Source organism: Eumetopias jubatus, unplaced genomic scaffold (genome assembly GCF_037043125.1).
Source record: "Eumetopias jubatus isolate StellerSeaLion01/CBP00866 unplaced genomic scaffold, mEumJub1_p1.0 scaffold_5, whole genome shotgun sequence".
Lineage (NCBI taxonomy): Eukaryota > Metazoa > Chordata > Mammalia > Carnivora > Otariidae > Eumetopias > Eumetopias jubatus.
This window is the reverse complement of record NW_028274811.1, coordinates 72,868,075-72,893,644: the sequence shown is the minus strand read 5'-3', so window position 1 is coordinate 72,893,644 and position 25,570 is coordinate 72,868,075. Positions and strand designations below refer to the sequence as shown.

The 25,570-nt window shown below is 34.1% G+C and overlaps 1 protein-coding gene across 1 annotated transcript in view; it reads left to right on the top strand.

The window, feature by feature from the left end:
* The first annotated feature begins 11,270 nt into the window (after nucleotides 1–11,270).
* Nucleotides 11,271–25,570, top strand: part of KIAA0825 (KIAA0825 ortholog) — a 358,837-nt gene continuing 344,537 nt past the window's right edge. The window contains exons 1-2 of the mRNA XM_028089323.2: nucleotides 11,271–11,401; nucleotides 23,216–23,384. Of these exons, the coding sequence (XP_027945124.2) occupies nucleotides 11,271–11,401; nucleotides 23,216–23,384 (300 nt within the window). The remainder of the gene's footprint in view (nucleotides 11,402–23,215; nucleotides 23,385–25,570) is intronic.

The window sequence follows — 25,570 nt, the reverse complement described above, 5'->3', positions numbered from 1 at the left end:
AGTTTTACTTTGTACAAGGGCACATTGATTAGTTTAGAGTGGACTTTTTAATATCTTATCAAGAACATCAGTTTTATTAAATAATTCGATACATAGACCTGTTCTAGAAATTTGACTATTCATTGAGTCAGCCCAAAACAATTTAAAAATCTCTTTTTATTCTAAAAAATAAATAAATAAAAAAATAAAAATCTCTTTTTATTCTTAGAACCTGTTTCTCAATGGTATGCATGGATAAAATTTTAACTTTCTTACATTTTATTTTTACTTACTACCTTTTTCTTTTTAAAATTATATCAAGAACGTATTCTGGGGGTGCCTGTCTGGCTCAGTCAGTGGAGCGCATGATCCTTGATCTCAGGGTCGTGAGTTCAGACCTCATATTGGGTTAATAAATGGAGCCTACTATTAAAAAAAAATGTATTCTGTATGTTTAGACTTTATTTAGTGATTAAACCATCTAATTTAAGTAGTTTTCCTCCTGTAATGTATGCCTTCACATTATGTCTTACACGTTCATTTTGATACTTCAGCTTTGGTATATGATTTATCTTTTAGTAGAAAAATGCTGGGTTCTTTCCTCACAGTTACAGTCATTGGTCTGATAATCCTGTGAGTCAATCTACACAAAACAAGAAGCTCATATCAAACTCCTGGCAGGTTTAGTTAAAATTAAAATGCATGCTCAACTGTAGAGATTGTCAAGTGTGGAAATAATATTTGTCCAGCTGGACAGCTTTCTTTTGTAGTTGCTAAATGAAAGTTGAGATTCTGTCTGCTCTTTGAAAGCTTCTGTGTCATGAAGGTAATTTGGACTGTTTGTGGTTTGACAGGAATTATTAAAATCAGATGAAGTGAAGGGAAGCAAGTATGAGAAAGCAAAATTGACACTGACACTCTCTATTATTTGCAGCTTGGATCATGATGACTATGTTGATATGATAGGTTCACTGTTGAGATATGTTAAGCAGCAAATAAAGTAAAAAGCAAGTATAGTGATGGATTTTCAGATTTAACATGAAGAAATCCTATATTGATTTTCACTGATTGCTTTTTACATAGATTTTCAGGTCATTTGATAAGAATTTGCTTTAACCAACAACAAATTTTCCTTCTATTAAACTATAGAATTAAAAAATATACTGCAAAGGCAATAAAACAGAAGATTAAATATTAGAGAAATAGATCACATGATTAATAGAATTTTAAAATTAGAAGAGTCCCTAAAGATAATTTTTATCTAATTTCCTTTTTTTGTAAATGGAAACTGGAAAGAGTTTTAAGGTATCACGTTTAAATTTTATTCAATAGCTTAAATGTTAAACCTTGATTTTTCACTAGTATATTTTCTTACCTCTTAACAATTTAAAAAAAAAATGGCTTAAGTTCTTAAGAACCATTTAAAATGGTTTAAGCCATGATTGTAGATAACTTTTTTGTTTAAAGATCTTAAATTATGTTATACTTATATGTGGCCTATAAATAATACTGTGGACACCGATGAAGTAAATACCTTCCATAAATATGATTTTCTACTGAAAACATCCTTAATAGAGGGAATTACAGCTAGGAAGCTATTTCAAGTTGTTAATCAAGGACAGTTATGGTAAAAAATATAGTTAAATATGAAGAACTATATGTATAAAGCAAAGATAAAAAGCCTGGAGTTGTCCTACTCATTGTGGAAAACCTTCAGTGGTATTTAAGTAGGGTAGCAAATGATCTGATTTGGTTTATAAAACAAGAAGTTTAATGCTAATATGCAAGTCTGATACAAACTCGGTGTCCTACAGTTCAGTTTAATTCAATTCTGATACTACCTATAGTTAGCACAGACCCCACAGGTTAATGGCTCAGTCCCACAAGACTGCATCCACGTTAGATGAGAGCCTCAAAAGGCATCTCCAGGGGATGTCTACTTGTGCCCAGCTGACTACAGATTTGAGGGTTCCACAACCCCCTAGTCAGGTTCAATAAGTCATTAGAATGACTCACAGGAAAGTGCTGTAGTTCTGATTACAGTATTTTTAGAAAGCATACAACTCAGGAATGGCCAAATGGAAGAGATTCATAGGACAAAGTAAGGTGGGAGGTAGAGGAAGACAAGGAGGAATAACCAAAATGGATTTCTTATTAAACCACAAGGTGTGAGTCTTGGAGGCCAGATGGGAGGTTTTTCCTTTTTTTCAGAAAGATATAATGTCAGATTTAAGACACTGGAAGCACACAGAGGAAGAAGTCAAATTTGAGAGCATTTGGTTACCATTTAATATATTAGGGAAGAGAAAGGGTCAAAGAATTTGGTGATCATTTAAGACAAAGGTCAGCAAACTTTTTCTCTTAAGGGCCGGATAGTAAATATTTTAGAATTTATGGACTACACATGTCCACTGTGGCTTATTCTTTTTGTTTCTTTTTAATTTTACAACTCTTTAGAAATGTAAAGACCATTCATAGTTTGCTGGCCATAGAAAACACAGACTGCTACAGTTGACTGACACCTGATTTAAGTTATTAGAGCAAGGAAAGGAGAGAGATTAGGGAGGTGGTGACCCTGTAATATAGGAAGAGAAGCCAGTTTAAGGAAAAGATTAAATTTTGGACATGTTGAGTTCAAGGGACCTTTGAAACAGCAAAGTGGAATTGCCTAGTAAATGTTTGGAATTATGTGTTGAGGTTTTGGAGGAGAACTAGGTTAGAGATACAGACTAAATTTTCATCATAGAGATAATAGATGGATGAGGTTAATCACTGAAAAGCATGTAGAGTAAGAAGAATTCCAGCCTGAAATGAACTGGAAGAGGAAGGGAGGAAAACTTTCTATATTTCCTTCCCCAAGTCGAGCAAGGGGAGTAGGGATCTATGGGAAGACTACAACCTGAGAACTAATAGGAATAGATTTTTTTTGAGATTTGAAGAGGACGAAATCCAAATGAATAAAAGTAAAACAGAATTTCTAAAAATTAAAATACTTTAGAAAAAAACAAAATCTAATCTGGTTAAGTTATATAAAAAGCAGCAGTAGCTTTGAATGAAGAATGTTTAGGGAAAGTAGTTAAAATGAGAAGCAGATTCTAGAGAGAACTCTGAATATCACACAAAACTAGTCTGGTTAATTTAAGCAAAGAAAAAACAGTGGCTCTTGTTCACTGGAACAGGGAGAAGATTTATTGTGTGTCTCTGACAAAATCAAACCAAAACAAACCCAAAAACAACTATATGAACTTTTAGTCTCATTAGGAAGGAAGTGGGCAATTATAGGGCCTCAGGAAAAAAATCCATGCACCTTCTCTTGAATTTAACTGGGTTTAACTTGGTTGGTATACCACTAAGTGGTTCCCCATCCCAGCCTTCATGCCAAGTTTCAGAATTTCTTTGCATCTGATGGTTCAGTTTGGGTCAGATGTCTAATCTTGGATATTTAGTTCTGACAGGAAAGCTGGGTCTTCTAGCATAGAAATTGACATTGTCAAGGATTTAGGAATTTAATTCCCTACATTGTCTATCAGATTAAAAAAGAGAAATTAGAGCTGGACAGCTACCTAAATTGGGAACTCCTACCAGGAGGCTGTGAATAAATGTGTAACGGACAAGAAAGGTACTAGGAAACTGTACTGCTTAGGAAGATTGGCAAGAGAGGAGACGCCAAGGAAGGAGTAGCTGTATGTACCAAAGAGTGCAAAGATTAAGTATGATAGGAACTGAAAAATATTTTGTTACTTTCAGTGCAAAAATAGAGGCAGAAACTAGATTGCTCTGAATTGAGAAGTGAATGAGAGAGAAGATAAAAGATGAGGAAATATGTACTACTGTTTGCAGATGTTGGGCTATGAATACAAGGAGGTTCTAGGGAGGGTTTTGTTGGTTTCTAAAAAGCAAGAAATGAACATGTTTATACTCAGATGAAAGGGATATTAATGATACAGAACTAGTTAGTGATAATATACTATTAATACTATTAACTTAATATTATTAACAGCATTTTAGGAGAAATTCTTAAATCCTTGGAACATACTTTAAGACCCACATTCTTTAGAAGCACCAATTTAGATACAGAGTGCATACTAAGTTTAAATCATTCTTACCTAGTTATTAAAAGAAAATTCCTTAAAAATGTAATCAACACATCTTACAAGCTGTTTTGTTATTATTCCTAGTTGATAGGCAATACAGTTGCCTTTTTAAAGTACTCCATAACTTAAACTTTCTACTGTACTACTTTCCAAATTAATAAGGTATTTACTGTGCCTGGAAATTCATTAGTTAATCCTTAACCCCATGATTTGTGACTATCTTTAGGTCTAATCTAAAAATATATAATAATTTTATGACTTTTAAATCATGTGAAATATATAGTGCTAAGTTATAAAAGAATATGGAAATTAAAATTTGTTTTCACATTATCTTTGTTTCACTGTTGTATTAAAGCAAGAGATGGCTAGGATTGCATATTGAAGATTATAGAATTAATAAAATAAAAATATTTTCTAGAAAGAGAAATGCATTGAAGAATAAAGAAAGCAGCATCAGATTTGGTGGGTAAAACATATGACAATTAATTCTGTTTGCTTGTCAAGCTACAATAGTGTATTCTGACTGCTCCTGTCAATTTCTCCCTCATACATGCACATATTTAAATTACTAATAGAGGAGTTACAAAGGGGATCTTAATAGCCATAACATGTTAATATGCTTACTTATTGGATATATATTAATATTCCCACTAATACAATTAAAATAATCAGAATTTCTGCAATTGTTAATAGAAAGCATAGCAGTCTGTGATAGGAATCCTAATACATACATGAGAGTTGAGAAAATAAAGAATAGAAATCAAGTTCTATATTTCCTAATATAGGACTTTAATGCATAAGGTATTTTAAATGACTATCAACAAATTGAGATCCATTTGGGTTGTTTCTCAGTCTTTGGAGAGGCTAAAGCATTGAAATTTCAACTTCAGTAATTGTTGAAAAGAAATAAATTTCCGGTGACTTTGAAATATCACAGGGGGAAGATCTAGCCTTAAAAAAAAATTTATTTTTGAAAATTCATTTCATAATGAAGGAAATTTATAATGGTTCTAGGGAAAGCTGTCAAATACATACGGCAGTAAATAAGTCAATACATATAAGACGTAAAATACTGATTTTTTTTTTTTTAAGTACAAGTCTATACAGGGAGGCAGTTTATAGCATTGGGATTAAGGATAGCCACTGAAGCAGTTGGAATCCCAGCTTTGCCACTTCCTATGCAAGTGATCTTGGGCATCTCAAAAACCTCTCTGTGCCTCAGTTTCTACATCTTTAATGTGGAGAATATAATAGTATCTATCCCATAGGATTATGGTAAGAATTAAAAGAGTTCATGCATATAAATTACTTAGAACAATCCATGGTCCATAAAAATGCTGTGTAAAAGTTAGCTGTAATTATTAAAATTACTATTTAGCCACCATACCTTTAGTCCATTTCTGAATAAATGAATACACTGAACTAAATAAAATTTTCAAGATTTAGGGAAAGTTATGATACTGATTTTTAGTAAAGTTATATTTATGATATTGGTAGGACTTTGTGAATGATCCAGGTGAACTACTTTGTGACTAGGTATGGGTGGAAAAGTAAAAATGAGCCAGGCTGGGAACAAAAAGCTGGTCAGAATTTATTTTCACTCTGCTTTTTTTTTTTTTCAAACCAGTGACTCAAAGCAAACCAGCAATACAACAAATAATGCAAAGAATATAAAAAATACAAAGAATAATGGGTCAGGGATACATGGTGTCTGTGAAGGTATGATTCCCTAATGTCACCCTGTTCCTTGTGGAGGCATAATACCCAAAGTCAGTTGGTTTCATTTATCTTTTGTTGAGTGAAGAGTATGCCAAGTCAGAGGAGCCCAGAAACATGGGCTAGCTGCTTCTTAGAATATTTTAGAAAGCTGGGGGGTTGGGGGCGAAACAGTATGGGCATCTACCTATTACCATAAAAGAATATCTTGCTACCTCACATTTCCTCTTTCCACATGTTATTTCTTACTAAGCTGTCGATTCAATTTTCATGTAACAGTCCTGGGAAAGGGAAAAGGAAATAATTAAAAATGGCTCTGAGTGCATGATACAGGAAGAATGATGGTATTAATGAGTGAAATAGTCCATTGGAAAAGTTAATTTGGGGGGAGAGCGTTTCAGAAATAGGTCCTCCTCCTACCATTCCTTATAGAATACAGCAAATTTATAGCTAGAAGAAACCTCAGAGCCTAATAAATCCATCCATCTCATTTTGTAAATGAGGAATGTGAGCTCTGTCCCTCTTGAGAGATCAAGTGACTTACTCAAAGTCACATTAACAGAACTAGGATCAGAACTCAAATCTATTGATTCTTGATTCAATGGTGTTTAGAGTTAAATGTGTTTCAGTATAGTGGAATATTTTGAAACTTGTTTAGTTAAATGTGAAACATAAATTTTTAATCAGAACATTTCTTTGCCATGCTCATTAAAAGTGTTTATTTTAGGCTAAGCAGTAGGACTTCAGGTAAACTAGAGCTGGTGGACACATTAAGTCCACAGTTGTGCATAGGTCTGAAAAGGCATGGGACCTTCCTCTCTGGGCTTTTCCACAGAGAAGTCACATGGTCCTAATGTTTCCCCTTAACTAACTCATTTGCGGTGTAGATTTTTTCCCAATGGTTGGTCTTTATGTCTTTTTTCACTTTTTGAAAGTGTATAGATGATTATGAGAAAGCATGCATTTGGTTGGTTATAAGAAAAATGGCACTCTGGATTTTTATTATTGAAGAAACAGGAAAAAAAGATAAAATGAGGATGCTAATCATTATATGTATTTAAATAATGAAAAAGAGACCCTAGGTTAGAAAGGTATCTTTTTAAAATATGTTAAAAGACAAGTGAGATTCCAAAATTACTTTTGTGGGCTTTCTTTTGATCACATGAGGTTTGACTTTTTTTTACTGCTTTATTTTAATGTTTCTGGCCATGCTTATAATATGTACATATTTTATTATAGTCACTGTTGTTAAGAATTTATAACTCAACTCTTAAAATTTGCCTGTGGCTGAAATTTGATCTATAGGTATTTGTTTTAGATACAATTCTTCAAACATTACTCATTTTTAAAAGGCAATAATTAATACTAGATTGGCTGTTAATACTTGTTTGAAATATTAAGCACTGTTTTTTTTAATCTTATACCAAAAATGATCAGAAACATTACAGAAGAATGACTATTTAAAATGACTATGGAATGACAATTTCAAAAACAAAGTTGCTCTACTCTAAAAAGTTTCAACTCCCAATTTTGATTGATCATGGATTAGGATAAGAGACTTCATTCATTATGTCAAATGATGATTACCTCCCTGGTGACAACAGTTTAATAATTAGCAGTACAGAAACATAAGCAGAATGTGAAGCTCCGTCTTGACCCACAACTTCACAGCCGCCTCTTTTTCCCCCTAAAATTTTTAAAGGTTTTTCTGCATTTCTGAAATACCACTGAGGTATTTGTCAAGTTATGTTAGTCCCTTAATAATTCACTTTTTTGTTCTTAAGGTCATAGTTATTTTTACTTAGAGAATAACAATGCCCTTTCTATTGACTCCTTTTCTTACTGTCTTATTTTTTTTTTACTGTCTCTACCCCTTTAGAGGAAAGACTGTCCAATCTCTCTCTTCTTCTCCTTCTCTCTCTCCCTCCCTGTCCTCATGACACCGAGGCACTGTGTCACAGTGTGGGCCCAGGGAGTGCATGGAAGGAATGGAGAGGACTAGTGCCTGTCCTCATTCAGTGTGTGCTGCTTTGTCACCACAGTCCTGCAGGGATCACTGCCATTCTCTTCTGTCATTCAAGTTTGAACTTTTACATTCAAACTTGAGCATCACTTACCATAGTCTACTCTGTCCTTTTAATTTATTTCTCATGTTGGTCCTGTGAATCTCTCTTCATTCTGGTTAATTTCCTCATCCTATTCTATTTTGCCCATGAAGTTTTCTCTTATCCTATCACACAGCATTTTAAACTTGCTGCCCCTTTACCTCTTTACTTTTCTATTGTCCTTCATCACCTTGGAATGGTATCTTAAATACAGAAGTGTCACAGATGGATGCTAATCATGTGAAAGCTCTGAACCATCATCATTCTGGTACCCTGTTGTTATCAAATGGCATTCCCTTAATGTATTCTTTGTACTTACTGATTAACTTCTCTACTGAGGTTAGATACAGAAAAATCACACAACTATATATATTGGATATCCTTCAAAATCATGTCCTGAACCCCATCTGAATGCTTAACATGTTTCAGTCCATTATTGTGTTACCCCAGCACTCATTTCAATGAAAGATATAACACATATTTAATACCACAATAACACAGAACCACAGATTTCTTTTAACAGCACTTGCAAGCACAAAAACCACAAAATAATACAAAAAGTTTGGTGAAATGTTCAGTTAGTCAAGAGATATTCAGGAATTATATGAGTTTTGAGTTAGGTTTTGAGAGGAATGATAAACACGAATTGGCAAGAGAGTGTTAAGATTGGAAAATGTTTCAAATGAAGACAGATAGAAAATGTAAAATAAAAGATCAAAAGCTCCTTGAGAGCAGGCATAATTTCTTTTTTAACTATTTTTCCTAATTACGTATGTTTAAAAAAGAAAACCACAGGCCAAAAAGGTGTCACTCAGCCCAAATTCCCAAACTGGAGTTTAATACCCAATCTAATTGCAATTTCAGCTTCCACCAGAAATGTGGCCTTAACTGGTCAATCAGGAAATTTTTCTTTCCATCAGTGCCAATAAGTCTCGTCACCTGTGTCCTCTCCATCCCCTAAAGAAAAATGTCATCTGCATAATAAGACCCCTTATATTTCCTCTAGAAAACAGCCTTGTCTGGAATAATCCTTTTCTTTTACTAATTACTCTTATGCCCCTACCGTGTTCAATAAAATCCTTCCATTTTGTACAACTCCTGGGAGTGCTTCTCTGTTTGCTAGATGAGGTGCTGCCGATTCATAAATGGTTTAGCAAAGCCAATTAGATCTTCAAATTTACTTGGTTGAATTTTGCTTTTTAACGTGTAAAAATTAGTACTTACTGCCAAAATATAGGAAAACACTAAGTATAAAGAAGAAAATATCAACTGTAGTCTAAATATCCAGGGATAACCATTTTAACATTTTGGTTAATATTTCTACAAAACTGTATTTTGTATGCAATAAGTGATTCATTTCTCAGGAGACCAGATACCCTTAAATTTAAGAACCAAATAAATCCAGTTCAAATTCTACTCTTAACACCAGGTAGCAGCTATGGAACATGTGCATGTTAGTTAATCTCTGGGCCCACCTTACTTCCACTATAAATGAGGATAATAACTTTTATAGAGTTATTAGGATTAAGGAAGATGATGTATATTGGTTTGTACATAGTAGATACATAACAAATCATATTGCTATTTTGCTGTTATATTTTAGCTGACTCCTATACCTATTTTCTTATGTTTTGAATATGTAGAATCTGAACTAATGAGGCTTTATAGTATTGACAAATTAAGACAAGTCTGAACAGAGTATTCATATAAAACTGGTTTTATTAGAGAGGCAAGCTACAAAGTATTTACTAAATTTGAGCTTTTTTTATTATTATGATGATGTTAAGTTTGAGCTTTGTACAAAACCCTCAGCCAATCAAATTTTTTCATTACAAAAGTGAAATTTTCTTGCAACAATTGTTGAATGGCTCATCGTCTGAACTACCCCAAATTATTCAAAAACATGCAAATACAGACGCTGAATTCATTATTAGTAATATTGACCATTGGATTTAGTATAAAGGAAATATTCTGATAATAGCTGTAACTAGTTGAGCTGCTAGGGAGACAAGAGGATCTCAAACTCATTGGTTGTATGGAGGTATTGAAGTTTTGGTGCCCTAAAGATGTATAACTTCTGATGGATATACAGTGAACTACCAATTATCTTATAAGTTTTTGGCTATTTTTTAGCCTGATTTCAAATTAGTATTTATTATGACACATTATAAGTAAATATTTGAGAAATTACACCTTTTACTGCAAAATATTTTGAAAGGATATAAGTGTATGAAAATTTTGGTATTTTAAAATGACATATCTGTGATTATTCTGTATTTGAAATTAATTGAATTTATAAATGACAAACCTTGTGATGCCATAGACTTTTATATTAAAATGTTTTAGTTGTCTTCAGCTATTTCATTATAGAAGCCTCTGCAAAACTTTTTAGACAATTTTTCATATATTTTGTATTTATCCAAACTAAAATCACATTCCGCAAGGCTTTTTCTTGTTAATATTTATTCCATGTGTATTTTTTACAATGTAATTTTTAAATTTCTCATTCATTTATACCATCAGTCATTACATACTTTATAAGCACTATTTTATGTCCAAAAATAACATATCCCTAAATAAAATGGTTCACATTCTGCCCCATCTCCATCATTTTCAGTCTATCCCGTTGCCCTGCTTTACTTGTGCTCATAGCACTTCTTACCATGTGATCTTTTATAAAGTATACCTGCTTATATGTTCTTAAAACATAAAAACTCCATGAAGGCAGGGACTTTGACTTGTTGCAACTATATCCCCGGCTTCAACAGCAGTGCCTTTTAGATATCAAACATTCAAGAGTATATATGGACTGACTGAATGAATGATCTGATAGTAGGAAAATGCATATCTCTCTACGAAGAGTAGCATATGTATTAGTCAGTTATAGGTATTTAGGTTTACAGGGGTGATAGAGGAACTCAAGGAAAATTTTGCCTTCTTCACATATAAATAGGGCTAGCAGATGACACTTAAAATTCAGAGTTTAGGATTTCCAGATCAGTCAGTATTTGACAAGAGTGGAGGGAAGGAGTTTAATTCTTGCTGCCACCACCCTTGTTCACAGTGGTCTAGGAGACTTTGTGATTTCCTTTGGAGCTCTTGGTTACAGGGAGAAGCAGCAGGATGCTTAAGTACTCTGAGGGGTGCTGTTTTGTTGAGCTTTCAAACCATAGAGAGGTGTGAAAATTAGGTCACACCTCATGAAAATTAAATAACAAAACATTCTATCTAGTTTAATAGTACCCTAGTTTTTCTAGTGCTATATTTCTTTTTAGCTATAAGTGGAAATTTCTATTTTTGGTTTAGTATCACAACTGGAGGGTTTTTTCCCTTTATTTTGGAAGAACTGACATGTTTTTTATTCTTATTCCTCAGAATGGATTGTGGAGATGAATATTCCCATAATTCTTTTGACCTACATTGTCTGTTAAATTCGTTTCCTGGAGACTTGGAATTTAAGCAGATCTTCAGTGACATTGATGAAAAGTTAGAACAAAATGCTACAAGGTAAATATTGCTAATTACTTAAAATAAGTTGGTTTCATGTTTCATTCACACATACTTTACCTGGTCTAGTTTTAGTGTTAACTCCTGAGAAAAATTGATGAGACCCTCCCCTGTTGAATTTAACATGATTTTCTTTATCTGATTAGTACTTTATTTTTTTAAAAGATTTTATTTATTTGAGAGAAAGAGAGAGTGCACACACACTTGAGGGGGAGGGGCAGAGAGAGAAGCCGATTCCCTGCTGAGCAGGGAGCCCAGCTTGATGATCCCAGGACCCTGGGATCACAACCTGAGCCAAAGGCAGGCATATGCTTAACCAACTGAACCACCCAGGTGCCCCTGATTAGTACTTTAAATAAGACTCGAAAATTTAGGCACTGCTTTCAAATAGGTAAATTAAAGTTTATTGAATTTCTATTAATTTCTTAGTTTGCCAATATTGATAGCCTGAATTTTCATTAATATGCTTAGCATTACGCATCCTCACTTGATAGATAAGCATAGAAATTAAGAATTTGAAGTTAAGGTAATAAAATGGTATAAGCATAAGGCCATGGATTGCTTGAGTTGTTGAAAACAGAACATGAAAAATATATTATTTTTATGTAATGTTTGTCATTATAAGTCTCCTTTTCACTTGGAGGGGTGGAGACTCCATAGAGAGTTGCCGTGCAAGGTTAGTCTTCATCACCTACTCCAAACTTAGTGCTGCCAAACCCTAAGGGTGGCAAGGACAACTAAGGAGTTTGCCATTAGTAGGTTTTTTAACAGAAAGCCCTTTGTCTTTATATGTTTGTGGATCTTAGAGTCAATCATTTCACTTACTTGAGTCCTTTTAGTTAAGCGTTCTAATAATTCACCTCATGTAGGTTATAAATATGCAAACTACAGTAAAAATTTCTAATGTAGAATGATACCTAGTATTTCCTTTTTTAAATTTTAAGGTATAGTTATATATTGAATTGTCAAAGAAACCAAAGCAAGCAAGTGAAATGTTCCTGTGATTTTTTTTCCCGTCATGTTTTATATAAGAATGCAGTCAATTTTTTGTTATAACAAAGGGCATAAATAAATTCAAAAGAAAGCATAATCTTGGGGAATTATAATTAAAAATAAAATCTCCCATCCCGACATTCTCTCCACAAAGGCAGAAGAGAACAAAAACACTTCTATTATTCAACAGGCTTTAAACTAGAGTGCAATGCATATCACAGGCATTCTGCTAAAAGTATGCAAAGACAGAGCTAGGAATCTCACCCCTTTATATAACCTAGTAGATACGACTCATTACAAACATGTTTTCAAGATAAGTGATAGCTCAGTCTTCACAGGGAGGATTTGGCAGCACATTTCCACGCATAGTTCATCATAACTTCACCTGTGTTAAAGGATACCTGTGTTAGCTAATTGGTTTTATCCTGAGGAGAAACGCACTTCTCATATCTTTATGACAAGGTGTGATTTTGCAGATTGGAACAAAGTGCATATACTGAAGTTAGGCTTCTAATCTTGGGCCGGAATTCGGAGCCAAGGAGCCATCTCCCTTGCTTGTTTGCATTTTGAAACGATGGCTTTCAGGTTCTTGAGAAAGATAGTCCTGGCTGGAAAGCTTACAAAAGGTCTATCTAGTCTTTTAAGGGACACATTTCATGGGAATTGAAAAAATTCTTAAAATTACAAATTTCTAAGATACTTTAAGGAAAAGGAAGAGAGGGAAATCTCTTCCCTTATTTTCAACAGGAAGAATTAAGCCTTTTATTTTGAATTTGCATTTGCATTGCCCATATATGTATGCCCACACACACACACATGCACATACATATACATATATGTGTTTATATGTTTTTTAAAGATAGCATATGTAATGTAATTTAACCATACTATAGCCTACGTATTATAATTTATATATAAGTATAAAATAACCATATTAAACTTTAGTGTAATTGTGCAATTTTTAACCCAAAGAAACTTATAAATGAAAATAATACTAGCTTAAATATATTTATAAGTCATTTATCTAAATTCCAGAGATGGTTATATTAAAACAAATTTTAAATATTTTTTAAGAGGTAACCTGCCTTCATAATAGCATTTAGGTTTTTTCAAAACAAAACAAATCACTGAACTCTGATGCTTTTGTTATAGACTGCTTCATTTTTATTTGCTAAACCATCTGTAGTTAATTTCCTGCCCTACCTGATCAATAAGAAATCATGCTTAGAAGTAAAACAGTGATTAAAATATTGTATTTTGCATTCATAAGTTGTTATTTAGGTCAAAACTCAGATGTTATTAAAAAGAATATGACATGGAATATAAGGATATAATTTTTAAATTAAAAATATTTTATTGCCCATATATTAAAGCAAACCTAGAACAGAACCACCTGAAGTGACTGTTGATCTTCACAAGGGATAAAATAAGGGAGTAGCTGTATGTGCTGTATGCTACATTTAGAATAAAGTCTATTTTTCATCAAATTCAATTATGTTTTTATTATACCCTAGAGAATAAACATAATAGTAGAGGGTGTATATATTTTTAAGAATAAAATACTGAATAATAACCATGGTTCAGAAGAATGTAAATCATTTATGCACTCATTTATTGCCTTCTAACAGAATAGCTTTTAGAAAATTGTATGTCATGACGAATCAGTTATGCCACACTTACACTGCAGTAGTTGAATTACCCTTGGCATTTTTGTATTCTAACAGTTCTCTTTATCTCTCAATGCTGTACATTGAATAAGTAATGAACATCTGTATAATATGGGTTTACCAGATACTTTTTAAAGGAAAGAACATTAGTAATTCATTTTTAAATAGAGTGTTTTTCCTTACCCTTGAATTTTTAAAGTTGTATTTCTAGTAGTGACCCTGGATTCTAAGTGTAAATTCCTTCCCTCTTCTTAATATCATCAGGTTTTATGGGCCACAGGGTCTTTTGCTTCCCCAAAGCAGTGATTCACCACAATGGCATAGAGTGCCCAGAGGTCAGTGAACCTTACCCTGCCCTTCAACAGAGGCTGTCCTTCTCTCAGACCATTTTCCCTTTAACATCATCATTTCCATTCAAGTCAGAGCCAGGTGACTCTTAGGTCTGACCATGGAACTCAGTGATGGCGAACCATTTACTTTTAAAACTTATAAGAATTGGTAACAGGAAGGTAAATAACCTGTCAAAGAGGAATACTGTGTATGTTGTAGACACAGACTCAGCTTAGTTCAGTAACTGAAAACTGCACATGGCATTGAAATCTATTTTGAGCTAAATGGAACTTAATAGCTGAACAAGATACTGAGGTGTCTAAGTTTTATGGGGTTCACTAATGACATAAGATGATTTTCTCCTCTTAATGTTCAGTTAGATAGATGAAATTGTATCATTAAGTTTATTTTACCTTTCTGTTTTCTAAAGTTTATTTTTTTTTAAGATTTTATTTATTTATTTGAAAAATAGAAGGAGCACAAGCCAGGGGAGGAGCGGGGACAGAGGCAGAGGGAGAAGCAGCCTCCGCTCTGAGCAGGGAGCCCGGGACCATGACCTGAGCTGAAGGCAGACCCTTAACCAACCGAGCCATCCAGGCACCCCTCTGGTTTCTAAATATAGACAGTCTTTGGGTGTTCCTCAAGACCTAAGTTTTGCTGGTACTGGTACAGGATTACTACCTTTTTTTTTTTGTAACCTAAAGGAAGAACAAGAAGTATTATTATGGATAATATTTTTCTTAATCCAGGAGATGGGGGCAAGGGTGGGAGGCATTAACTTTAAATTGTCAGAGAACATTGGATACGTGGTATCTATAAATTTAATTGTGCTTATTTACAGAGGATACATATTCCATAGATTACATTTTGTGTGTGTTTTTATATGAAATTTGTGTGGGGGGAGTTTTCTACATTATGGCCTAAAGTTGCCAAAAGAAATCTTCATATAGGCTGTCAACTTAGGGCTTGTCATGGTAGAACCACAAATCTGCCAGTGGACATACACATTCACATTAATATATTTTATGGCCATAGCAAATTATATAAAATGAAAATTTGTCATTTCAGACTGTACTGAGTATGATTACTTCTGGCAGCATTTTGGCACTTATTTAGTAATAACAAGAGGATGCAAATTAATACTTTTTTAACTTCAGTGTGTGTACTTCTCTTTTGTGTTCTCTATTCACGTGTATTTCATTTGACAGAATCCCTACCTCTTCTCCTAAATTACTGAACAAGACTAGGCTACATGGAAAGAAACCTGAAAGCTTTCCCCATCTATCCTTGAACCCATAGTAAGACTTAAATAGGCACTTTCCAGTTTCCCCCATCTGGGCCCTCCTCAGTACTATTGTCCTCCTCAGAATTCATAACACTTCCAGGCAGACAGACAGCATCCTGGGCCTCGGCAGTTAAGCAGCCATAAACTTTGCCTGACCCCATTTACATTTCCTACTTTTTAAACGTATGCAGTCCTCCCACTGAAGCTTTCCACCTGCAGCCCCGTGATGTGTGCAGGTAGAAGTGGAGGTAAGGGAGAAGGTGACAAGCCACGCTGTGTTTCACAGTGGCCTATGGAGCCACTTTCTTATCATTTTCTGTCACTCTTAGCTCCACTGTTTGAATGTCTGTGGTGTTCCTAACTCTTTTCTCCATAGTCCTGTGTTTTGTGCCCTCAATGTCTGCTTTAGGACGCTGAGTAGTAGGGTAAATTGTGGGACCAGTAGCCCCATTAGATGATTTTTAAATGATTGTTTCAAGCAATACTTGCATTGTGTTTGACATTTTTTAAAAGTGTAATTTTTGTTTTTGTATGTGTTAGCTTCACCCGTTCTTGTTCAAATATGTGTAAGGCAATAACAAATTTTTATTTGAGGATATTTTTAAAGGATAGTATTATGATTTTCTTTCCATGGAAAATAAAGGGAAGCAAGTGTCTGCCTGTTTTTAAGTTGTTATGATAATAAAAATGTGAATAATAGTGTACTAAAAATCCACACCTGATAAGATTGAGCCAATGATAGTTAGGCCACTATTTCCCAGGGAGGATGGTAGTTAATTGGCTCCTGGGAAGGATTCACTCCTGAGGTAAAAACCAGGGGTGCCTGGTGAAGCCCTCGCCCAGCTCTGAGAGGAAGGAGATACTAGGAAGGAAGGAGATACTAAAAGAGAACTGAGTGGTAGTAATGAGGTGTGCATGCTGTGGCTGGCTCATCTTTCCTGTTAGATAGTTGATACCTTGAGATCTAACCCAACCCTGCCAGTTTTCCCTGGAAAAGAGCCTCCTCAGGGATTTAGCAGAGGCAACACTTTGGCTAAAAAGAGTCACCAACAGGAACAACTCGCTGGCTTAGGCAGAGGAGCATGCGACTCTTGATCTCAGGGTCATGAGTTTGGGCCCCAAGCTGGTTGTAGAGATGACTTAAATAAACAACAACTACAAAAAAAGAGTCACCATAGCCTTTTCTAATCAGAGTCCTAATTCTAGAATGCCATGACTAAGAATATCCTTCTTTGGGATGGTATGGGAGCTGAGGGGTAGGTGGAGGGAATGTGAAAACTGGGACTATTATTTCCTTCATTTTTACTTTAAAGACTTCAGCTGTTCAACACTGCCTGAACAGTCCTGGCACAGAGTAGGTTAGAAGGTAGTCAATAAATGTGTGTTAGGCATGTTTGTTAGGCATCTATTGTGTTTGCTGTATCTTTAGCTAGTGTGAAGTTAGATGAGTAGAATGTGTTAGAAGAGGTTGTCATCAAATGCTAGTTTTCTTTTCCATTGAGTATTTTTACATTATAAGAGTAATACATACTAATAGAAAATTTCTGACAGTAGAGAAAGGCATATATGAGGAAAAGTTCAGTACAGCAGGGCAGAGATGAGGAACAGTACTCCTCTGACCCTGCTACTTTTATTCTTTATAGGTAACCTATGTTCATAAATTATTGCATTGCTATCCAGAAATAGTCTCTGCATATATATGCATGCACCCAAAAATATATTACTTTTTTTATACAAATGGGAATTAAGTGATGTACTGCAATTAGATTTTTTTACTTAATATATTTTTTAAATCGCTCCATGTGATTATACCTCATCTTTTAGATTTCACTTGTATGGGTGTGCAACAATTTATTAAGCCAGTTCCCTCTTGATAAACATTACATTATTTGCAGTCTTTCTGCCATTACTTCACACATGCATGCATGTGTATATTCTTCCTTCCTTATGAGAGTTTATCTATGAGATGATTTCTTAGAATTTATAACTTAGCTGCTGCAAAATTGTTCTGCAATGCTAATACTGTGTGGCCGTGTATGAGAAGGCATGCTGTATGTCCTGCCTCCTCACAATATGACCATTGGTGTTATTAAAACCCTCAGTTTGTAAGGTCTAGTCAAACCTGTTGTGTAGCTTGGAAGTTGGGGGAGTACTTCACAACTGAAATTTTTCGAAAACACTGTAGACTTTTAGGTTGGCATACCCCCTACACTGTGTCTGAACTTTCTTGAAGCAGTCTGGACCATTCAAGAGCCTCTCTAAACTGCTGTTGTGAGGTTTGGTGGTATAAAGCAACAAATAACAGAGGATCCTAACTCAAAAGTTTCTTTCTTACTGTCTTCCTCATAGAATAACTGAACAAGATAGGCATCTTGGGAGGCTATTAATATATTTCATATAAGAGGTAAGAACCTGAACCCAATCTTTCACAATAGGAATGGAAAGGGGAGGATCTATTTAAGAAAGATTTAAAGAAGTAGTGTCAACAGGATTTGGTGTTGAGGATGTTTTTTCCTTGAAAGTATACTTAAAGACCAAAAACTCTTTGAAATAAAAGTTCAGCATAAATGTTGAATTTTTTACTGTGCTTTTTAGCCATTAAAGTAGTTGTTTTATAAGGGCATCTGGGTGGCTCAGATGGTTAAGTGTCTGCCTTTGGCTCAGGTCATGATCCCAGGGTCCTGGGATCGAGCCCTGCATCGGGCTCCTTGCTCAGTGGGGAGCCTGCTTCTCCCTCTGCCTCTCTGTCTTCTCTCTCTCTGTCTCTTATGAATAAATAAATAAAATCTTAAAAAAAATAGTTTTATGAATCATTTTCTCAACCTTTTAAAAAAGACTATCCAAAAATATGTTTGTCTCAGGAAAATAAGTTTATTTCATGGCTGACTTATACTTTAATTACACACTAATTTTTATACAACAGCCTCCTTCCCTATTAATTATCTGTTAATTCCAAGGAATTTTAGTAATCTAGTTAGATAAGCTGGACTTACCTAGAAACTGGAAAACTGTTTATCTCACAACTATTTCTTTGTGCTTTTAAACATGTGATAGTTGATTGCAAAAGCCTTTCCTTTACTGAATTTATGTTGTGGGTAAAACAGTATAAACAAGAGCATCAAAAATAGAAAATTAAAATTTTTCTTAATGTTTAGATTTCCCATACTGTAAAAATAGTTCTTAATCTCTACCGTGACACCTCTACACTGATTTTAAAAATAATAATAGAAATTCTAACTTTCCATGAGAGCATATGTAAATGTTTTCTACAACCTTCACATCAAACGGTTCTCGTAATTTTTCCTGTTGGAACATATTTTTTTTTTCCCTTTGAACTGTTTTGTGGTGGAATAATAAAGACTGTGTGTTTTAAATCTTGAAAGAACTTTTACAATGAAGTTTTCTAGATTTTATGTCATAAATATTCTTTTCTCTTTTTCTCAGTTCCCTCCCTATCCTCAGCAACACCAGCCTGATAACAATAGACTCGTGTGCTGTTGGTATTTAATGCTGTCTGTTTAACTATAGGACATCTCAGTCCTTTAGGAAGTAAGATATATAGATATACATATATATGTGTGTGTGTATATATATGAGATATATACACACACATATACCTATCTCATATATGTACACATACACATCTATATACATGCATCAATATACTTGTGACCATAAAAATAAACTCCTACTTTTTATTATCCAAATAAATATAGTTTTAAAGTGACATGGCAGTAAGATTAGATGATCAGCACTAAATTCTCACAAGTCAGGTGTCAGGGAATTCTAAGTACAGTGATTCCATTAATTTTCTTAAAGCATCAATATCCTTGCATATAATCTCCTTTTCTACAAGTTTTCTGTACGTCCCACAGGCACATTTAGCAGATCCCTTAGCAGATCCCTCCTATGTATTCCCTTAGCACAGTACACACCTCTTACCAAGTCTTAATGTAATGTAGTTTTTTATTTACAGGTCTGTCTCTCATTAGACAGAATTCCTTTAGGGATGGGACTATGTCTCCGCATTTAGTTCCTGAGTATATATCACAGTACCTGCCACGTATTCAGCATTCAGTTAATGTTTATCAAACATGCCTTCATTCAATAAGTCATTTTTACACTCAAGGTACCCAGGAGTGAATGTTGAATGAGAAAATTACCACAGATATCCTTTAAAAAAAGCATACCGCATATTGCATTTTAAAAATGGTTTTTATAAATTGATTTACACACAGCCTGTCAGTAGTGCATCTACTTGCACACATCGTTAGCTTGAATAATTCAGAGTCATTATAATTAAGCACATTGGGTTCAAGTTTATTAAGAAATGTTGAGACATATGAAAAGGCATAAAGAGTATTATGATAAACATTCATGTACCCACCATCCAGTTTAAGGAATAAAACAATACCAGTACCGCTAAGGCTCATTATGTACCTGTCCCCAATCTCATCCTACTTTCATCTCCACCCTGGATTTCATGATATCATTCTGGTACATTTCCTTACATTTTTACTACCTCTGCTTGTACTTCTGAACAATATGTACTGTTGTATTGCATATTTTCAAACTATTATAAGGATAGTATCATACTGTGTGTATTCATTTGTACCTTTTCCCCTCAACAGGTATATTTGTTAGATTTTTTTCATGTTGATAACTGTATTTCTCCTTTATTTTCATGGCTCTATTCCACTCAATGAATTAACTAATAATTTTCCTGTTGATAGACATGTTAGATGTTTTGAGTGGATAAAGCTAACAAGATGCTTTAGAAACTTCTTGCTAAGCTAACTAATGGTGTAAGTTTGGGAATTGAAACTATTGAGGGAAGAGAGTCTATATCTACTTTTAGACTGTTTACATTTTTAGCCTAATGTTTGTGATCTAACAATAAATGTGTTATTTGGATTTCTATTTGTTGAATTATCTTGGTTATTTTTTTCATGACCTTGCTTCTAAGGAAAATTTGAAGCATCTTACAGTTAATCAGAAGACATTTAAACCAGAATAAAGACAAGTATTAGGTTATTTCAGAAAACCTAGACTAGGATCTTGTATCATCTACCCCTAAAGTAACATGGACCCCCTCCCCACCCAAGATTACCATGCCCATCAGCAATATTGCCACTATACATATATGAAAATAATGTTACCTTTTAGATGTTGAATTAATTTTGAACTTAATTTTGACCCCAATTAAGAAAGATAAATTGTCAGATTACATACCAAACTGACTTTCATCTTAAATTTTTTTTTAAGATTTTATTTATTTATTTGTTGGGGAGACAGAGAGAGACAGCACAAGCAGGGGGAGTGGCAGGTAAAGGGAGAAGCAGACTGCCCGCTGAGCGGGGAGCTGGATGCAGGACTCATTCCAGGACCCTGGGATCATGACTTGAGCCGAAGGCAGACACTTAACGACCAAGCCACCCAGGCACCCCTCATCTTAAATTTTAAAAATAATACCTTTGTATAGTAATTGGGCAATAAATCTCTAGACTTCAAACTATTGCTCTTTTAGAGCAAGGTATATAGACAGTGGTGAAAGGCAGAGTGACAAGATATGTAGCCAACTAAAAACAAAATCAGGAGTTCTGACATTTAAAATTTTGTGACAAAAATCTGTGATTTTAAAAGCCAGCTCACCAGTCTTGGTTTGTGACAGTGAGGGAGGTTGTCTGAAATGCAACTGCTCAGTCCCTTTATCAGTGTTTGGACAAATTACTAAAAATATCTGGCCCTCTGAAGGCTTTACCCTATTTATAAGTTGTAGTTATTGGCCTCTACCCAGATTCAGATGTTAGAGATTAGACTAAAAGCTGAGTCCTGATTGAAACAGATTTAGGTAGACTCAGCACTGAGCCTTTCCAGTTCACATTGCTGTAATCTATTAGGTTTCATTGAATGAGCCACATGAGGATGCTGTAATAAAGACCTTTGATAAAGGGTCCCTAGAGTCAAGGTGTACGCTTCGGGTATCATGTTTCTCAGTCCATAGATGTGCTTACATAAGTTAAAAAAATATATGCCAATTTCAAGTCAGACTTAGAACTGGTATTCCTGAATAAGACTGTCCCATCAGGAAATTGCATGCCCTGTGGCCTAAGGAGGTATTATTTTTCTTGTAAGTTCTTTGTTTTCATGAAAAGGCTCTTTAATTCTCAAAATGTATTTGTTTCAAGGTAATTCAGTTTGAATTCACTCATGCTCATAAGTCTCCTTCAAAAGCCTTCCTTAAAGTTTAGTGTATGTTTTATAGGCAACTCACACCTGATGAATTTTGAAGAGTCATTCATATGACATCAGTTTTAATAATCAGAACTTAGTTTCCAGAGCTTCAATAATTCTGTCATATGGAATATATAATTAATAGCAATGATATTTTCGAAAACAGTAGTAAGCTTTTTAGCAACAGATACTTCTTAATACCATTAAGGAGCAAATGCATAGCTGTCAATTTTGGATGAGGGCATTCAGCTTCAAAAGAATTTCCCTGTTTATAAGCTTTCTTGCAGTTTAGATATGCTGCCATCAGGTGGTAGTAATATGTCATATCCATGTGGCTCCACAGATGACAGACTGCTTAAAGTCATCAGTTTACCCCACACAGATTTATAATCATAAATCCACAGATTTTTATGTGAAAATTAAAATAACATAGTATATCCATTTAGTATCGGAACTAAGGGTACTTTGCATATAATTTTTAAAACAGATATGTATTGGAAGATTCAATTGGGCAAGTTTCTCCTGTTCTTATTTATTTATTTTATTTTTTTGGTAAGAGTATAATATACCTTCTAAAAATTTGGAAAATTATTGAAGAGTAAAATTTAAAACATCACATTTCATTACCCAAAGATAATTGCTATTAAGCTTTTGTTTCATTTCCTTCCAGTCTTTTTTTTTTTTTAAATATGCAATGTTTAGTATGTTTTTGTTTTTATTTTTTGGAGTGGAGTTCTGTAGAAAGAAAAGATACTTGGGTGTCATAACAGTGTATATGTAGCATGTATCTGTCTTTTACAATTTTTGAAAATGCAAGCTTTTTGTAACTGCTTTGTGACATTTTAATGTTCCATTGATTGAAGTTTTCCATAATTTATAGTCATTCACCTATTAGTAGACAATGTATGTTTATGATCATCAGTCATCAAGAGTATTTTTAAAGAGTATTTTATCTCTGCCTTCTACCTACCGCCTGTCAAGAGGACCATTATTTCATTGCATCCATGCTTGATTTTTGTTTTAACACAGAATGATTTCTAATTCATCTCAAGAGTAGCTAGATATTTTATATTTCCTTCATCGTATTTGAAAGGAAACTGCCAGGAAATCTGAGCATTCTGTTTTCAGTTATGAATGAAAATATGTATCTCTTTGTTATTGTTTTTATATTATAAAAATGTTCCATAATTTTGTAAATTGTATGCAACCAGGTAGCACATATAAACATCTCAGGGCCTGTAATGTTATGAGATGGAACCATTACCTATTTCCTAACAAAATAATTTTTTCTTTTCTTTTTTATAGCATAGAATATTGCATTAAAGAAATACAGTATGAAGTTAACAAACAATGTCCAGATGTGCAGCTGCGAACAACAACTGACTGTCTTGAATGGCTAGATAACTATAACTATAACCCATCCAAGTCAACGTCCATTCCCCATGGAGATTTGATAAAATTCTTCAAAACACTGGTAAAAAAAAATAATCTTTGTTTTTTAGCCAAGAGGGGTGGGTGAACAGGAATACAATTCATTCAGTTTCTCTCTGTAAATATTTATTTTAGTGATCATGTTAGCCTGCCATATCTAGGGGTTGGGCTTTTGTTTTGCTTATATATCCCCAGTGGAATCTAGTGAGCTGTTGTCTTTACCTTTTACAATGAGTTGTATCAATAAAATGTAGTTTTATAGAAAAGGAGATTAAATATTATAATTCCAGAATGTGTTGATTGATATGTAGCACACACATTGTCTACCAGAAAAGTTCATATTTATTGTGTTTTCTGTCCTTCACAACTACTCTTCTCTGTGCTTATTATTAAGCATAAAAAGATCGCCATTGATTGTGTCTTTTAAGTAGCCTTGTCTACCATTCCCTACCTTCCCAAGCTGCAGGCATACCCAGTTTTTTTTTCAATCAAGGCAGTAATTCCTACAAGACCACTATTAATTGATGGAGAATTATTACATGGGTCATTCTTTGATACTGCCCACTCTCTATGTGAAGGATGTGTTTGTAGCCTTCAGTGAGAATGCTTACTTTATTACACCTGCCTCTACAAGGGGTAGCTAGCTTGCAACAACAGTTTCCCAGAGAAACAGCACAATTGTTAGAAAGCAGTAGGTCTCTAGCTATGGTTTTAATTTAATTTGGGAGGAAAAAAGGCACTGTTTTTGTCTAAACATCAAACATTGACTAAGGCAGATGTGGAAAATATCTTGAGGTTGTAGATGGCTGAGGATGACAGAGTCAGATGGAAAGTTCTTGGCTATCATTATTATTGCAGATGTCTCTTTAATGTTTGCAAAGTAATAAAAAGAAGAGAAAGGAAGACTGTGCGCCCTGAAGCCTTATTCTTTTAAGAAAATCCTCTCACCCAATATCTCTTGAAGGTGCAGCCCTGAAGAATAAATATGGATATAGTTATTCCTTTTATTTCTATTAAGAGCCATGTGTATTGAATTTCATTAATATTGATGTAATAATGCTTTCTCATTTAATTAAAAGCAAAAGCTTTTAATTATCTTTTAATCTGTCACACATAAGTCATTCTCTATTCACTGCAGGGCAAAGGCCGCTTTAGTTTTGCTTAAATTCATTAGACTGATAGGGTTGTTTCAGACCTAGGTTTTCTTACATAATTGATCGTGTTATTTTGAGGAAAGAACCATATTATTGAAACAGATTCAGATTAAAATGACCTTATTATCAAGTTTTTACATGCTAAAAATGTCAATCTTGACAGCCATTTTTCATAGCTCTCTTTTTTTAAATAGAAAAATTTTTATTTATTAATTATCTAAGTACTTAAATAAGAAACAGAGGTCCTCCTTATGGCAGTTATACTGACGTTATTCTTAAATTTAAGTAGTCATACCAAACACGTGTCTTAAACCTTTTGTAACCTATTATTCTTTAAATGTTGCTTGATCAAATATTTACCATTTTAGACTGATTAAAAGAAACCCAAGATGGAGACACTTATATGACTTGGTTGTTTCATAGAATTACCATAATGCTGGCGTTCTGAATTCTATCTAAAGACATTTCTTTTCTAGAAGTATCAAAAGAGCTAAATAGAAGGGGATGAGAGAGAGAGAAATTTCAGAAAGATCAGTGCACTTTGTGGCTCTCTGGAGTCTAGTAGAAAGAACATGAATGAGAAGAATGAAGCCAGGGATTCATTCTTGGTTTTGTGCTTTATTATACGTGACATTTGGAAGGTAACTTAAATGTGTTGCACGTTAGTGTCCTTATCTGTAAATTGGGTTTTTAAATATCTGTGTCACAGAGTTTTTATTATAAATAAGCCAGAGACTTTATAGGAAAGTGCTTTTTATAAAATAAAATGCTGTATAGGTATTGGATACTATTTATTACAGATAGAACACTAAATTGGACATGACAATGCTTAGAATGACTACAGAGCAAATTCCTGGAATTTGCCTACAAGTTGTTTATAATTCTGAATCACAGATAATACCTCTGATATCTCTGTCAGTAAGAAATTTCAAAGCCAGCCTGATTTTATGCCACTTGAATTTTGCTTCCAGTTTTCTTACAATCAGCTTGTTGCTACTCAGAGAATATGAACTAATTTCAGTATTAGCTGAAAGAGACATAATTAGGAAAGTCAGCCTGTAAGGAGAATGTGTGC